Raw genomic sequence first — 15,830 nt, 5'->3', positions numbered from 1 at the left:
ATTTGTTCATGTAAACATGGCGTGCAGGCGGAACGGAGCTGATCGTGTTAGAAGTTTTACAGAGGTTTTAGATCTTTTAAAGATGTTTCTGCTTTTGTTTTGTTTGTTTGCGGCCGTTCGAGCAGAAATACGAACGGCTGTGATCGACAAGCAAACCGGACAGCTGTCTGTCATAGAGGGATATCAGGAGGATTTTGTGGCTTGGGCGAATTTCACTGATGATATTGAAACGTCAGGGTGAGTGTTTAGAGGCTGTTCTTGGTCTAAAATGTAAAGTATTTGCCTCTAAAGGCTCGGTTTGTCTGTGCGGTTTGTGCTTGAAATAGGTCTTTGGTGAATGGTCAAGCTGGGTCAGTGCTGCAGTTTCTTACAGAAAGTAAGGAAAAGCGTGTTGCAGCGTTGGCTCCTGTTGTTGTTTCAATTATTCGGTTAATCGTTTAATGCAAGGGTGAAGAACTCAAGGTCCGGTGTCCTGCATGTTTTAGATATCACCTTGGGTCAGCACGCCTGAATCAAATGATTAGTTCATTACCAGGCCTCTGGAGAACCTCAAGACATGTTGAGTAGGTCATTTAGCCATTTAAATCATCGGTGTTGGCTAAAGGACACGTCTAAAACCTGCAGGACACGGCCCTTGAGGCCTGGAGTTCCCCACCACTGGTTTAACCGCGGTCAAGTGAGCAGTCATTTGTGAGCCGCGGTCAAGCCAGCCGCTTCTTCTCCGCCGCATAAATTTCCTTGCGCTTTTACACCAGTCTTTACGGTAGCGCCTTATGTGCAAACAAGGTTATATGACTGTATTGCATTGAATACAAGTTTGCTTTAATATCTGAGGAATTCTACAGTAAATCTGGCCGAAACTTGGCAGTTGGCACAGAGGTACAGTAGGTGTCCCAGAGGAGGGATGTGTTGAAAGTTGGACATCAACTATTAACAATGATTTTTAATGAATTTTTGAATATACAACCAGACTGTCACGATGGTTGTATTGGGCTGTTCCATTGCAATTTGTGTGCGCGCGTGCATCGGGAGCGCTGAACCACCTATTTTCCTAGCAAAATGTAAACAAATGGGGGGTGGCTCAAGGTTTTTGCACAGTGCTGTAAACTTCATAAATCTATTTTTGTTTTCTGGAGATCGTTTTACATTTTTATGCTCTCTCTTTCAGCTGGTCTTTCTTGGAGGTGACTACCAGCAGTCGGTACAACGACAGCATCCAGGCTTACGCTGCAGGTGCAGTTGAGGCTGCAGTAACGTCTCAGGTCAGTCTAACCCTCATTTGGTCAGAAGTTAAAATATTTTTGGTTTAATTATTCTAATGAGTAGGTATGCTGGTGTTTTTTAGCTGATCTATAAACACTGGATGAACACTCTAATGGGTTACTGTGAACCCTTGATGTATGAATCTGCCTACTGCGAGCGCCTTAAGTCTTTCATCATAACCAACATGCAGTGGATTCAGGACCAAATAGAGAAAAATCCAAACTCACCCTACTGGTACCAGGTACAATGAGCAGGACTGAAAAAAAATCCCTTACATGACAAGCTTTTTTAAAGGCCAGAAATCAGACTTTGTGCTATCTGTTTCTTCATCAGGTGCGTCTGGCATTGCTGCAGCTCAAAGGTTTGGAGGACAGCTACAATGATCAGCTGTCTTTGCCAATAGGGTCATTCTCCCTCAACCCATTTGGCTTCCTGTAAGTAGTTATCTCCTCTTCTGTATCATTCAAACATGTTTTACCCTCTTTTGCTGAGATTTTAAACTTTCACTTGCTGTTGCCCAAACAGACTTTTCCAAATGGGCGGAGACCTTGAGGACCTGGAATCGGCTCTGAATAAATCCAGTCAAACCCGACCCATTGGCTCTGGCTCCTGCTCTGCACTGATTAAGCTTCTGCCTAACAATAAGGAACTGCTGGTGTCACATGACACCTGGAACACCTACCAGGCCATGCTGCGCATAATGAAGAAATACATTTTTGCCTTTAAAGTTTCTTCTCTAGGTAATTAATTGACGCAAGTCTGCCTCCTGATTGATGATAAGATTCATTGAGATTGATCAGGAGAGACGAGATTAGAAATGAGCACATCAGAGGGACAGATCAGGTTGAGTGACAACAAAGTTAGAGAGGCAAAGGTTGGATGATTTGGACATGTGCAGAGGAGGGATAGTGGATATACTGGAGAAAGGATGTTTAATATGGAGCTGAAAGGCGTCATATAAATAACTTACTTACTTAATGATTCCCTCGGGGTCTGAGGGAAAGCCACAAAACTTTTTTAAGCCCATATATAAAGTGTTCATTGTGAGCGTTTTTTTGTTTTGTTTTGCTTTGCTTTGGGGGGTTTTAGGTGCTGGTTCATTTTTCCAGTTTAGCTGTTGCTGTTTCTAGATACCCGCTCACTCTACTTTTCAGATTTACAATACAAAAACAATGGTCCCAATTTTTTTATATAATGGCAAAACAATTAGATATGTCCTTAAATGCTTGACTTTTTAGTTCTTTAATGCACGTTTAAAACCCCAAAAGTACCCTAGCACCATTTTTGATGTAATTATTTTAGGGACTAGTTGATAGTGTGACTTCAGCACGTGCTCTCATGTTTTTCAGACAACTATGTTCTTCCTGGAAGAACTCAGGCGTTCTCATCCTACCCTGGATCCATCTTCTCTGGGGATGACTTTTATATCCTAAGCAGCGGCTTGGTAAGATCTCTTTATATTTGACATTATATAACAGAATATGATTTTTTTTTTTAAAAGGGAAAGCTGTCATCCCCAGAGAAGATGGATCTTACTGCTTTTATTTTTTTTCTTTCTTTTTCTGTCTGTAGGTTACTTTGGAAACCACCATTGGCAACAGCAACCCTGCTCTCTGGAAATATGTTCAGCCCACTGGAACAGTCATGGAGTGGCTGAGGAACATTGTTGCAAATCGACTCGCTGCTACTGGCAAGGACTGGGCAGACATTTTCACGAAGTACAACAGTGGAACGTGAGTTAGTTTTAATCATCAAAAAGAAACTGTTTGATCTGCTGACAAAGCTCCAGACTGTTCTGCTTTTTAGCTTGTGTTGATAATCCTCACTGAAGACCAGATTATGTAACATTTTGTTTTGTCCGTGTCGTGCGTATTAGTGAAAAGAAGGCCACTTTTAACTGTGCTTTGCAGTTACAACAACCAGTGGATGATTGTCAACTACAACCTCTTCACTCCAGGGAAGACTGACATCACAGAAGGGCTCTTTGTCGTGTTGGAGCAGATTCCGTAAGTTACAGCACCCGAACTTTGATCAAAATAGATCATTTATTCAGTGTTTCTATTGACAATATATAACCCTATCAGATCTGACCTTAAAACAAGCATTTTATTTTTTCCAATGCTGCAGAGGACTCATCATTTACGCTGATAAAACTCAGGAACTGCTGAAGAAAGGATACTGGGCTAGTTACAACATACCGTAAGTATTTGGTATGCAAACATTAAGGTGAATGTTAATCTGTACTTCAGATTATGCATATGTCTTTTCTTTTGTCCATACTTCCAAATATCTTTATGAAGGTACTATGTGGAGATATTTAATAAGAGTGGCTGCAATGAGTTGGTTGAGAAGTTTGGCCCGTGGTTCTCTCTGGACCAGAATCCTCGGGCTCAGATTTTCCGGAGAAACCAGACAGATGTTACAGATGTGGACTCAATGGTCCGCCTCATGAGGTACGATCTGTGTGTTGCACATGTTTGGAGATTTGTATTCCCAAAACAAACGATCTCTAATAGATGTTGTAGTTTTTGAAAGTTAGGGCAAAAAAGGTCTCTTAATTTATGAGATGCACTGTTCCTCCTCAGGTATAATAACTTTAAGGAAGATCCACTCTCAAAGTGTGACGGCTGTGATCCACCTGAGAACGGAGAGAATGCGATCTCAGCGCGGTCAGACCTGAACCCAGCTAATGGAACATATCCATTTGGCGCCTTAAAGCAGAGACCACACGGAGGAACAGACATGAAGGTTTTCATTTTCACATCTCCCTTTGCCCTAACCCTTTTACCCATCATGCACCCTGAAGATTTTTTTTGGTTTGCCATAAGTAAAAATGAGTTTAAAAGAGATGTTCACTGAGTTTGATCCATTGTGTGTGATTCTTTGCAGCTGACCTCCTACGAGATGTTCCGAGAGTACGGCATGGTGGCAGTGAGCGGTCCAACCTGGGACCAAGTGCCACCCTTCCAGTGGAGCTCTTCCCCCTACAAAGACCTGCTACACATGGGTCAGCCTGATGTATGGCGTTTCAAGCCTATAAAAGTCACCTGGACTCCTTAACTGGCATCAGTAGTTCCAGCTCTGTTGGACAAAGGGAAATGGCAGAAAAACAGTCATCACTGCTTCTCACAGAAATCTTTAAGTGGTACAGAGATTAATAATGTACCTCTATTTGAATAAGAAGACACAAAATTAGATTTTTTTTTTTTTTTTTTTTTTTGCATTTCTCTTTCTCATGCAAAATATGTGAAAACCAATATAATAAACCCAATAAGTATGCACCTTTCTGTGGAGAAATCACCAAGTATTATTACTTACATTTATGCTGATGAACATTTTCTGTAACCGTTGTTGCAAATGTTTTAATCCTGGGATAAATCATTTTTGAGTTATTCAGTATTTTCTGAAGTTTAGATTTTTTGTAAATAACTTTTTAAATAAAAAACAGAGCGATCACTTCTTTTTAAAAGACGTGTGTGTGTGTGTGTGTGTGTGTGTGTGTGTGTGTGTGTGTGTGTGTGTGTGTGTGTGTGTGTGAAATAAAACAAAACAGGAAAAATGGTCAAAGAGAATCAGGAGCTCAAAGTAAAGCTTGATGAAGCTCTGGAAAAAATAAAGACATCCTCCAAGAGAAAGAACAGCAGGACATAGAGCCAAGAGACATGCAGTGCAAACTCCAAGGCATGGAGGAAAAATACAGAGCGCTGCATGTAAAGCATAATAAAACACTGCACAAAAATCAACAGTTGCTTCAAGAGAACAAGCAGCATGACACAAAACAGAAAGAAATGGACTGCAAGCTTAAAGACATGGAAGAAAAATGCAGTGTCCTGCAAATAAGGCTCGATAAAACACCGCAGACAAATAAAGAGTTTCTTCACGAGAAAGAACAGCAGGACATAAAAGAGGAAGAAATGGTTTGCAAACTTGCAGACATGGAGGAAAAATACAAAATGCTCCAAACAACTCTTAATGAAACACTGCACAGAAATCAACAGTTGCTTCAAGAAAAGGAGCAACAGGACACACAACAGAAAAAAAATGAATTGCAAGCTCCATAACATCAAGGAACACAACGAAGACTTGCAAGAAAGACTTGATCAAGCTATGGAAAAAACTTAAAGAAATCCTCCAAGAGAAAGAACAGCAGGACATAGAGCAGAGAGACATGCAGTGCAAACTCCAAGGCAAGGAGGAAAAATACAGAGCGCTGCAGATAAAGCACAATAAAACACTGCACAAAAATCAACAGTTGCTTCAAGAGTACAAGCAATTGGACGTAAAACAGAAAGAAATGAACTGCAAGCTTGAAAACACGGAGGAAAAATGCAGAATGCTGCAAATAAAGCTCAATAAAACGCTGCACAGAAATAAAGAGTTTCTTCACGAGAAAGAACAGCAGAACATAAAAGAGGAAGAAATGGTTTGGAAACTTGAAGACATGGAGGAAAAATACAAAATGCTCCAAACAACTCTTAATGAAACACTGCACAGAAATCAACAGTTGCTTCAAGAGAAGAAGCAACAGGACACACAACAGTTCACCCAATGCTTTCACTCACTGTATGCGCAAAGTGGCTGGTTATGAATACCCAATAACACTTCAATGAGTTACCAATATGTCAGTGGCTGGTTCTGTGACCCAGCACTTCAAGTTTATTCTTATATTTCTTTTCTTAGGTATATTGAAGGTATGTTAAGTTCTTGTTGTGCCTGTTATTAGTTTGGATCTGAGTTTCCTTGTATATTGTTATTCATTGTTTATGGTTAAGTCCATCTAGTTATAGTCTCCTAGGTTGCCTAGTTATAGTCCATTGTTTATTTAGATTCCTTGGTGTCATCACCTCTGTTAAGTCTCCCTTGTTGGTTAATGTGTCTAACCTGTCTTGTTTCATGTCTGTATGGTTCAGGTTGTTAAGTTGTGTCATGTCTGCATCCTGTCATGTTTCCTGTTTATTTTTGAAAGTCTTGTTTCCATATTCTATGTGCTTAGTTTACACTTCCCTGTGGCATCAATATGTTCATCTAGTTGGCTGTTTCCTCACATTTTCACTTCCCTGATCACCTCCTGTGTGTATTTAGTCTTTGTGTTTCCTTTCAGTCTTCGTCAGATTGTCTGTGTTACCACACGTCGCGTGAAGGTTTTCATGATTTTTGTTTGGGGCACGTTCACGTTTCTGGTTCATGTTTTTTAGTGTCATAGTTCCTCTCATGTCCCAGTGCAAAGTCATGTTCATAGTCTTTCCTAGTGTTTCCAGTTTTGGTTCTATTTTAGTTTTCACCACAGCCCATGTTGCCTTGATTGTGTTTTCTTGCAATCAGCCATAATAAAGGCTCGTCTTCTGTTTAACATTCAAGTCAAGTTCTGCATCCCTTTGTGTCTGCATTTGGGTCCACAATTCATGCTTCTTTTTTTCCCCCAGAGCTTTATTAAGCAACAGTATACAGAGAATATATACAAATTAGAATACAATTAACATATGCCAGGGGTGTAATATAAACAGTTACATACATTCAAATAATTTGTAGTTTTAGTACAAATAGTAATTGTTTTTATAGCCTTTTTATTAAGTGATCCACTAATCAATTTCATGTAAGATAGAGTATCATTATAGTAGTGTTTAAAATTAGGCTTTTGGCTACTGTATTTGCATTTGTGGAAATAAAATTTAGCTAAGGTAACTAACAAGTTTATTATAAAGTATACATCTTTTTTGCCTTCAAAAGAAACAAAATACAACATTTTCCAATTTCAGAGTAAAGTCCTTGTAGAGCTGTCCAGTAATGAATTTACTGAAGTCTTTCCAAGACGTTCTAGTATGTCAACAGATCCGGAAGAGGTGCTGCACGGTCTCAGGTTGGCTTCCACAAAATCCACAGTTCAGATTTATGTCCCTTTTGAACTTTGTCATATAATGATTAGCAGGATAATATTTATGAAGTATTTTGAATGAAACTTCTTTTACTTTATTGCTTACAAGATGCTTGTTAGGAATTGTCCATACTCTTTTTCAAGTAATGTCACTGACAAAGGAATTCCAATAAGAAATCACGTATGGAACAGACAGAGATTCTCTCTGGAACAAAGCACGAAGATTCTTATTACCTTTACTATGGTTTGTTAGACAGATTCTTCCTATGTGTGAATCCACAGGATTGGGGAGAGAAACAGGTGATATACAAGGTTGAATTTCTTTAAATAGCATTATAATACCCAAATTATAATCAATCAAATCAAAGCATATGCCATATTCTTTGGGTGTGGCAAGAAATTTATAAGTGTTTAAGAATTCTGAATAAGACATAAGCTGCCCATTAGGATTAAACAACTGATTCACTAAAACAATCCGTTTCTCAACCCAACTAGAGAAAAATTATGATTTATTTTTATGCACTATGTTCCTATTAGTCCAATACGTATGGGGTGTAAAGTTATGTTCATATATAAGAGACCATGCAAATAGAACTCCAAATTCACACTTCACACAGTCTGCTCCCACAGACCGTGACACAATACAACTCCAGCAGAATGAATTTGATTCAACATTTGGCAGAAGCTGCCTCAGACTTTCTGCTGAAACAAATTTGGTATTGCTACCACTGAATATTCTGGATATATTAACAGTTTGAGACTCTAAAATGTTAGGTTAATACACACATGAGGTAATTAGGAAGATGCAGCACAGATGGGCAAAAAAAGCCACAGGTGAACTAAAGCTGTCTCAATTAACACTAGAATTACTGAGCCTTTTTTTTTTCCTGGTGCAAGTCCCTACTACTAGATTTACTAGCCCTGCGCAAATTTGCGTAAATTCCCCTGAACCTAACACCTCCTAGCACCCCGCTGAGATTTTCACAGGCCTTCAGCTACATTGTTCTCCTGCTTTTGTTGTGCAAACACACCCTCCCCCAACCCCCAACCAGGAGAGATTCAGGTCTTTCCTTACCTGCAGCCTACAATACACCATGGTACTTTCTATGTGCAATATTTCTCATATGCAATATTAGTTCTTGTCAATCCTTGTCACTACATTGCATGCCTGTCCATAAACATATATACACAGAGTTGTACATATATTTATATAGCCACACCTTACATAATATGCATAAAGTCTAGTTATACACACACACACATACATATATATTTGTGTGTGTGACACACCAATATTTTTCAATACACGTGTCCATATTTATGTTTCCAGATTGTTTGTATAGTGCACTTTCTATACTGTACTCTTTGCAATTTTTATTTTTGCTGCTTTTGTCTTGCACTGTCCACTTTTCTGCAATGACAATGCAGATTTTCCACTTGTGGGACTAATAAATGCAGATTTGCTGTGTGTGTGTGTGTGTGTGTGTGTGTGTGTGTGTGTGCGCAACATTGGCATTTGTTTACTCAGATCCAAGGCAGGCCAAACCTCTGTGTTACAACCTTCAGAAATTCCTGCCATATCGATACAAAAGACACACATTCACAATATATGGGTACACAAGTGTGTTTTATTTCAAAGTGTTTCAAACTTTACAGCGTTTGCAGACCCAGTGTCCATCATCCCTGCATTTGGCACAGGTGAATTTCTGACATGTTGCACAGGTAAACCTGCTGCGATTCCTGTTGCAGCTCTCTTGCACCTGGCACTGCGTTGTCTTTACAGTCCCTGGCACAGCAGCTGCAGCAGCCTGCCTCTGTGCTAATTTTTCCTTGTGCTGCATGAATCGGCAACGAAGTTCCTGAGCTAGAAGACTCAGAAACAATCTTCTTTTGCCTGTCCACCCTGTACATGCCTTGTACAAAATGTAGGCATTCACCGCCGCCAGGTCCAGCATATTGTAGAAAACCGCTACTGGCCACCTGCGTGTTGCTGCTCTTACGGAATACATCCGCGCAAGTTGAGGAAGTTCATGCCGGACTTTATTCACTGTGCCCAGTAACGTTGTTTTGCGCTGCAGCAGTCTGTGCGACAGTGACAGTGAAGTAAAGAAATTGTGCGTTGTGACATTTCTCCCATCATCCAAAAACGGCTCCATCAGTTTCATGACCATGTTCTCTGCCAGCCTCTCTCCCTTCTGATGACTGGGGTCCTTTCCCAAGTAAGGAGATGCACTGCAGACATATTTGGTGTCCAAATCCGTGGCCATCCAGAACTTGATCCCATATTTGTCTGGCTTGGTTGCGATATACTGTGTGAATGGACAACGAACCTTGGTAGGGAACAGCTGTTCATCTATGGTCATGTGTTCTCCTGGAGTGAAACTCTTAGCACAGTTCTCGTTGAAGCGTGTCCAGATGTCGGAGATTGCTGCAAATTTGTCGGTTTTCACCCGTTCTGCCCGCGTGTCCTTGTCATCAAATCGAAGGTGTTGCATAATTGAAATGAATCTATCTCGGGGCATTGTCTCTTTGATTACTGGCACCAGAAATCTTTCTGACCAGCAATCCACAATGGCACCAACGGGACACATGATTGGTCTTACAAACAGAATTGAAATGAATGCCATCAGTTCATGAACTGACAAATTCCAGTCCGGCTCTGTTCTGCGGGCTTGATGGACCGTACACTCCCTGATGGTCTGCAGCATTTCCATGTCTAACAGGCAAAGGCAGCTTTGGAGCACACTTGTAATCTTACGCTGTTGGAAGATAAACAAATAGAGAATAGTAAATTTACATGAACCTCACTCTAAATGGGTTTATATAAATATCATATGTAATATGGCAATGATAAACCTTAGCAGACTCTGTGGGTCCAGCTTGCGAAGTGAAGCACGAGCGATTTGCTACTGCACTGGGCATTCCAATGTCCTCCTCTGCCCACACAGTGCCGTCTTTTGCCGTGTGGCTCTGGCTGGGCTTTCCAGTACCACGGGGCCTCTTCCTTGGAGGCATGTTGGGTTCTTGTTCCGTCTCCTTTTCAGATTCTTCTGAGGAGGTATCAGTGGCCTGCTGGACAAATGAAACCTCTCCTCCATCAGAGTCTGCTTCGTCCATTTCCTGAAGCAAGGCCAAAGCCTGTTGCGTGGAGAGGTTCTTCCTGCGTGGCAGTGATACGGAGGCCATCCTGATGTGCGTTCTCAGAAATTCTCCCGCCTGGTCGGTCTGCTTTTGTGCACAGCACTGCGCTGTAGTAATGCAATGCCACTGTCACTACAGCCACTCCTACACATACACAGTCACAGGCCGATTACGTCATAGCAACGCGACGAAGGCTGCTCCAAATGCGTGTGTGAGAGTGAGTGAGTGAGCGTTACATTATTTAAAAGCCAGGCACTTTCTTATTATTTCAGTCACTTAGCTTTATTTGATCTCTAACTCATCAAATAGAATTATGAAAAAATGCCAGCGGAACAGTGACAAAGATGTCTGCAAACTCTAGACTATCCATGTTAAAAACTCTTGCTGTGTAAATAAAAGAAAACACCTGTTTGGGTGAATTACGCAGATGCCTTAAAAATGTTTTTACTTGAAACATTCAAAACCCTATTAACAATCAGAATAAATTAATTGTATCTTTCTCTGCCCCCCCTCAAAAAGGTTTCTTATAACTATGCTTCCTGTAAACAGCACTTTATTTCGATGACCTGAACTCTGAGCAGTGGCAAACTCTCCAAGCTAAATGTGAATATTTAAATAGTCGGTAACGTAACACCACATGCACATTAATAAACATTTAGTGCCAGTGTTATCCTGCCTTCCAATGCTCAAAATAAGAATAAAGATAGCAATAATGATATCTGCTGTTGCTGTGTGCTTGCTTTTCCCCCGTTTAAAAAAACAAATTCAAGCCATTTAAAGTCATGTGATCTAGTCCTTGTTGTCGTCATAGCAGTGTATTGTCGTAAAGTGACAGCGGTGTCGTGTCACTATTTAACTGCTGAACTTCCTTAAACTTTTGTTTACTTGTCTTTAAGAAACTATTCCGGTGTATTTTACCAAGCCTGGAGACGTGAACAAGCATACGAGCTCGAGGTATGACGTTATATTTCAGAAAGCTAGCTAGTTAGCGTCATAAGAGCGTTAATCTTTGCCAGTAAAGCTGGTTGTTAGACTAGTTGTACGTTTCCTGTTGCGTAGAGCATTGATTTAATGTAATTACTACATAGACGTCTTCTTTTTTATAAGTAAGCATTTAACTGTCTACAGTCACGTGACAGAGAGTACGTGTTTTCAGCTTTGCTCAAACTAAATGTGATTATGTTGAAAACGAGGTCCGCTCGAGAAAAGACATGCCAAATATCCTGTTTTGTTAAGCAGTAGCTATATAGTATTTCCACAATAAAAGTTACAGATTTTCTACAGCTTAATGCTCACTCTGAACATAACTAGGTGATCCATGCAAAGACTTTTCATTAGAAAAGTTTAACTGCTTCAAACATGATGTCTCCATGTATGTGCATGTGTGTCAATGCCAAAGTTGTTGTGTATATATTTATGATTATATATATTTATGTACACTATCTGTAGCACTGCACTACAGGGTGCCTGTCTGTTGGACCAAGATTGGCTTTCTGTTTCCAACAAGGAAGATTACAGTTAGATGTTAGGTGAGTGGAGATAAACTTTCTGGTCTCCCAGTGCCAAAGTCTGAACAGGCATTATTCTGGAGAGTAAAGGTCAAACAGCCAAGAGGGCAACACTGGCTAAAATGTGGGACACAGGCACCCACCTCTGCTAAAAGCATTTTTGGAGTGGGTTTGAACAGACTTCTTTCTCTTTTTAGGACTTCCAATCTGCCTCATATTACTCTGACCCGAGCATCCTCCTCTGTCACACCCCTGCCCCTGCATGTATATATGAATCCATGAATCGTCTCTGTGGTCACTCTCAGTAAAAATCTTAACATCTTTAACTCTGCCCCCTACAATGCTGTCTTTTTGTTAGTGGCACTGTCTCCAAACCAAAGTTATAGCAGTTCTCATTAGCATCTTGTAAACCTTCTCTTTCTGCTTTTGCTGCTATCCTACTGTTACAAATCACCCCTAAAACTTGTCTCCATCCTGCCGTCTCTATGTTCTCTCTTCTTCACCCTTCTTATGCAATGTTTGTTGTTTAGAATGGTTGACCCCATCTATTTACACAGGTCCACCTTCACTACCCCTGCTCCTTGCAGCTTCACTTTCACTCCACCTGTCTACTTCTCATTCACACACGTACTCTCTCTTCTTCTACTGACTTTCATTCCTCTGCATACTTCTACTTCTCCAGGCTCTCTTCCATTTGTTTCCTACTGAAATTGTCTTCCTCTATGAAGAACAGATGTATTGAACTTGCCTAATAATAATGAAAAGGTCCATTACTTAAGTAATGTGAAAATTTTCTCTTCTGTTTACAGCTCGCCACATCTCCGCTGTTTGTGGAGCCTGATGATGGGTTTCTGGCAGCCGCTGACTAATCTTAGAGATTATGTGTCACAGAATCCTCCAGGGACTACGTTTTTCCTGTGTTTGCTAACTCTGGCTATTTCATTTCTCTGCCTTAGTTCTTACAGCAACACTCACACTCTGCCTAACCCTGACATAACAAAGGTGAGGAGTGATTTAAACTGGAGCAATTTTGGGTTTTTGCTCTTTTCTGTCATCTATATATTAGAGTAGTGGATGCACAATAAACATGGCTGAAGTTTCATATATTTACGTGCAATCAACCTGTGTCAAAACCTAGGTTGCAGACTGCTCTAAGCTCTCTGTATCAATTTTTTTCTACTCTTAGTTCTTTTTGAGGCTCAAATATTCTATACAGAGGGGCAATTAATTCAGAAGAAATGTACCTTGAAGATGGGGGAATTAAAATGACTGGTTTCAGATTGAGAATGAATCAAGGCCTGATGTCAGACAAATATGGATTTTTTTTTTTTACAGCAGTGACTCGTGCAAAGAAACTTTAGATCAGTCCGAAGATAACAACGTGGAGCTGCGAATGAGTATAGTAGGTTTCCTTAGTAAACTGAGCTAATTTTCCTCCATGCCTTCTCTAAATAGATAATTGGTGCTGGTGTGCATAGGAAATATTATGCTGTGCAGGCTGTGACTGAATATACCCACACATTCTGTGCCCTGATTGTATCTGTGTGTAATTTGTGCACTTTATTATTCTCATAGGACTGGAACCGTGTGTTGTCCTCCTTATCAACATTCCGCCTATGTGTGAAAGCAAATGAGCTTAATTCCTCAGTCCAATCACCTCTAATCAAGCAGGAAGAGGACAGAAAGACCTCAGTTAACTCAGCAAAGAGTCCTCCTTCTGTCACCCATTTACATCTCAAGGTTCCTCTTGCTCTTGTGACTTCCAGCTCTCCGAGTGTCTCGCTGAGAGATCTCAGTCTACATACAACCTTGAGAGCCAGTCAGCTGCTTATTGGAGGTTAGTTTTGCCATGGAGTGCTATGGGTGTGAAATTATGTGAAAGTTTTTATCACCTTACATTCTGATTGTAATTTTTTTTTTTACTCCCCAGGCAATGAAAATGTTAATTTGACACTAGAGTTTCTATCTGACAATGGTAGCTACACCTGCCTCACTATAAGTGCCCCAAGTGACCTCCTGCCAACAAGTGTGTAAGTTTATCATGTTCTGTAAAGAACATGTTTCTTAACTTAATTACAGTGTAACTACGACTTTTCCTCAGTGACCTAAAAAGTCAGAAAACTCATAAATGTTATGTACTTTAATAAAGTCGTCCTCCAGAGTGCCCTGAGTCAGAGAAAAATATTTCATCCTTCTATGTGGAGGCAAGTAACCAGCTACCTACAGCATCACCAACCTGCTACAGTCTGAACTTCAAGGATGATCCCACTCTTACAGTCATGTTAACACAGGTAGGGTGTGTTGCACATGAACAGCATAGCTAATTTAGCCACAATTCAGAGATTTGTTTTGTACCCTCATTTATTTCCTACTTCTAAAGGAGGAACAGAGTGTGGCAGTGCAACATCTGTTGGAAGTCAGTGTGTGTCTCCTTGGAGTTTGTTTGATGCTCTGTATAGCTGCTTGTCAACCACATGCACTAAAACGCCGCAACCAATGGAATGGACTGAACCAACAAAGTGTAAGTCTTGATCGTTCGGTTTTTAGAACCTTTTTACTGAGAAATCCATACAGATTATTTAACCTAACTTTGCTACTTTACTTTATTTACAGGAACCCTTAATAGACAGCTGAGCGATTAAATCGGTTGATGGTTGGAAAGAGAGGGCTACGCCTAACTACAGCCTACAGAAGAAGCTGGTTTGTTGTTGGAGTACTACTAACTGTGAAAATATTTGTATAATGCTGCTTTGGAGAAAGCTCTCCTAAATTCATACTTGGGACTAAAGTCAGGGTACAGCAACCTCTCTTGGAACAGTTTGAACCCATTTACCTGTCTCTCACAAGTTTTGCTACATTACGAATGTGTAATATGTAAAATCATTTTGAGAAACATGGCCATGGTAGAAAATGAGTTATAATTTATTATTTATGGTGTGCTTTTCAAAATAAAAGACAAAAATGTTATGATAAGGCGGTGATGAAGACATTGCTCAAGACTGAAGAAAATGGATGAAATGTGGGTTAAAATTGCTAATATATTTGCCTTCTATTTGTTTAATAACAAAGTATTAACAGATCATTGGGCACTGTAAAGAGTGTGTGTATAGAAATTAGCAGTGCTATGAACTGTTTTTCTACAGGATTTTACGCTTCTCAGCAACAAATGACTGCAGTCATGCTGTTTCAAACATTTTTCTTTGCTGTAGAAGGAATAGCTTTACTTGGGCTGTTTTGTTGACTAATGTGATTCATTTGTCAGTGTCAAACACAGGTATTACAGTAAGCACTGTATTGTACTGTAACTGTAATGTCAATAAAGGCTAAAGCCAGGCTAAGGGGAATGTGAAGGTGAGTGACATTTAAAACTTCAAATACATTTTGCTTGTGCAATTATTTTTAAGCATCATTTAAATATCTTTCTATCCACCTGAAGGTTTTGGATCTCCACCACCAAGGTTTAATTTTAGGTTTATGTGAGTGCCATATTTCTCTCTGATATAAGGCCTCTTAAAACAGAAATCGAAGAGGAAATTTTTTCCTTTAATTTCATTCAATGTTTCCTTAAGTGTCTGAAAGAAAGGACGTATAAGGATTTTGTAAAATTAGTAATTCAATTGTGACAGACTGGAGCCCTGTGACAGACTGGCGACCTGTCCAGGGTGTACCCCGCCTCTCGCCCTGTGACAGCTGGGATAGGCTCCAGCACCCCCCCTCGACCCTGAAAAGGATAAGCGGAAGCGAATGGATGGATGGATGGATGGATGGATAGTAATTCAATATTGTACATGTCTGTAGAAGAATTATTATCAAATAATCATAATAATGTTTCATCAGCATTGCAACTGCTGGGTTACGGTTAAGGTGAATTGTCAGTGTGTTTTTATTTTAACTGTGAGCATACTTTTGATTTTATGGCCCCAAAAGTATAGATTATGAGCTTAACGCAATGAACTTCTGAAGATCTCTCTAGGCGCCAGCAGACTGGTGCACCGGTATGTTATTTTGTTACGTAACGAGATGTCCTCCAATCATGGTTTAGAATC

The 15,830-nt window shown here is 40.2% G+C and overlaps 3 protein-coding genes across 8 annotated transcripts; 2 read left to right on the top strand and 1 right to left on the bottom strand.

Annotated features, from left to right (window-relative positions):
- Nucleotides 1-12: 12 nt before the first annotated feature.
- Nucleotides 13-4,719, top strand: plbd2 (phospholipase B domain containing 2). Its single transcript, XM_063489363.1, has 12 exons — nucleotides 13-237; nucleotides 1,169-1,262; nucleotides 1,346-1,504; nucleotides 1,597-1,697; nucleotides 1,789-2,003; nucleotides 2,613-2,707; nucleotides 2,836-2,996; nucleotides 3,174-3,269; nucleotides 3,391-3,462; nucleotides 3,564-3,716; nucleotides 3,849-4,011; nucleotides 4,153-4,719. The coding sequence occupies exons 1-12, from the start codon at nucleotides 17-19 to the stop codon at nucleotides 4,321-4,323; spliced, it is 1,701 nt and encodes a 566-aa protein (XP_063345433.1). The 5' UTR covers nucleotides 13-16; the 3' UTR covers nucleotides 4,324-4,719.
- Nucleotides 4,720-8,766: 4,047 nt separating this feature from the next.
- On the bottom strand, nucleotides 8,767-10,414 carry LOC134639355 (piggyBac transposable element-derived protein 3-like). Its single transcript, XM_063490510.1, has 2 exons — nucleotides 9,992-10,414; nucleotides 8,767-9,894 (listed from the first exon to the last, which is right to left on the bottom strand). The coding sequence occupies exons 1-2, from the start codon at nucleotides 10,319-10,321 to the stop codon at nucleotides 8,779-8,781; spliced, it is 1,446 nt and encodes a 481-aa protein (XP_063346580.1). The 5' UTR covers nucleotides 10,322-10,414; the 3' UTR covers nucleotides 8,767-8,778.
- A 45-nt stretch (nucleotides 10,415-10,459) lies between these two features.
- zgc:158398 (uncharacterized protein LOC568894 homolog) lies at nucleotides 10,460-15,143 on the top strand. 6 transcript variants are annotated; one of them, XM_063490513.1, is made up of 9 exons: nucleotides 10,464-10,493; nucleotides 11,173-11,230; nucleotides 11,726-11,805; nucleotides 12,594-12,786; nucleotides 13,360-13,621; nucleotides 13,715-13,814; nucleotides 13,934-14,075; nucleotides 14,165-14,305; nucleotides 14,398-15,143. In XM_063490513.1, the coding sequence occupies exons 4-9, from the start codon at nucleotides 12,625-12,627 to the stop codon at nucleotides 14,416-14,418; spliced, it is 828 nt and encodes a 275-aa protein (XP_063346583.1). In that variant the 5' UTR covers nucleotides 10,464-10,493; nucleotides 11,173-11,230; nucleotides 11,726-11,805; nucleotides 12,594-12,624; the 3' UTR covers nucleotides 14,419-15,143. The 6 variants fall into 6 exon arrangements, with proteins under 6 accessions (XP_063346585.1, XP_063346583.1, XP_063346582.1 ...); XM_063490512.1 differs by lacking the exon at nucleotides 10,464-10,493 and having other exon boundaries at nucleotides 10,828-11,230; nucleotides 11,726-12,048; XM_063490511.1 differs by lacking the exon at nucleotides 10,464-10,493 and having other exon boundaries at nucleotides 10,829-11,230.
- The last annotated feature ends 687 nt before the right edge of the window (nucleotides 15,144-15,830 follow it).

The sequence above is a fragment of the Pelmatolapia mariae genome, linkage group LG12 (genome assembly GCF_036321145.2).
Source record: "Pelmatolapia mariae isolate MD_Pm_ZW linkage group LG12, Pm_UMD_F_2, whole genome shotgun sequence".
Classification (NCBI taxonomy): Eukaryota; Metazoa; Chordata; class Actinopteri; order Cichliformes; family Cichlidae; genus Pelmatolapia; species Pelmatolapia mariae.
Note: the sequence above shows the minus strand (reverse complement) of the source record. Positions and strands in the feature narration are given on the sequence as shown.

Coding starts and splice junctions, on each gene's coding strand:
- plbd2 (XM_063489363.1), top strand. CDS start 17: ATGGCGTGCAGGCGGAACGGAGCTGATCGTGTTAGAAGTTTTACAGAG. Junction 1,505..1,596: donor ACTCACCCTACTGGTACCAG/GTACAATGAGCA, acceptor TTTCTTCATCAG/GTGCGTCTGGCATTGCTGCA. Junction 3,463..3,563: donor TGGGCTAGTTACAACATACC/GTAAGTATTTGG, acceptor ATCTTTATGAAG/GTACTATGTGGAGATATTTA.
- LOC134639355 (XM_063490510.1), bottom strand. CDS start 10,321: ATGGCCTCCGTATCACTGCCACGCAGGAAGAACCTCTCCACGCAACAG. Junction 9,895..9,991: donor GACCCACAGAGTCTGCTAAG/GTTTATCATTGC, acceptor ATCTTCCAACAG/CGTAAGATTACAAGTGTGCT.
- zgc:158398 (XM_063490515.1), top strand. CDS start 12,625: ATGATGGGTTTCTGGCAGCCGCTGACTAATCTTAGAGATTATGTGTCA. Junction 13,622..13,714: donor CAGTCAGCTGCTTATTGGAG/GTTAGTTTTGCC, acceptor TTTACTCCCCAG/GCAATGAAAATGTTAATTTG. Junction 14,076..14,164: donor TTACAGTCATGTTAACACAG/GTAGGGTGTGTT, acceptor CTACTTCTAAAG/GAGGAACAGAGTGTGGCAGT.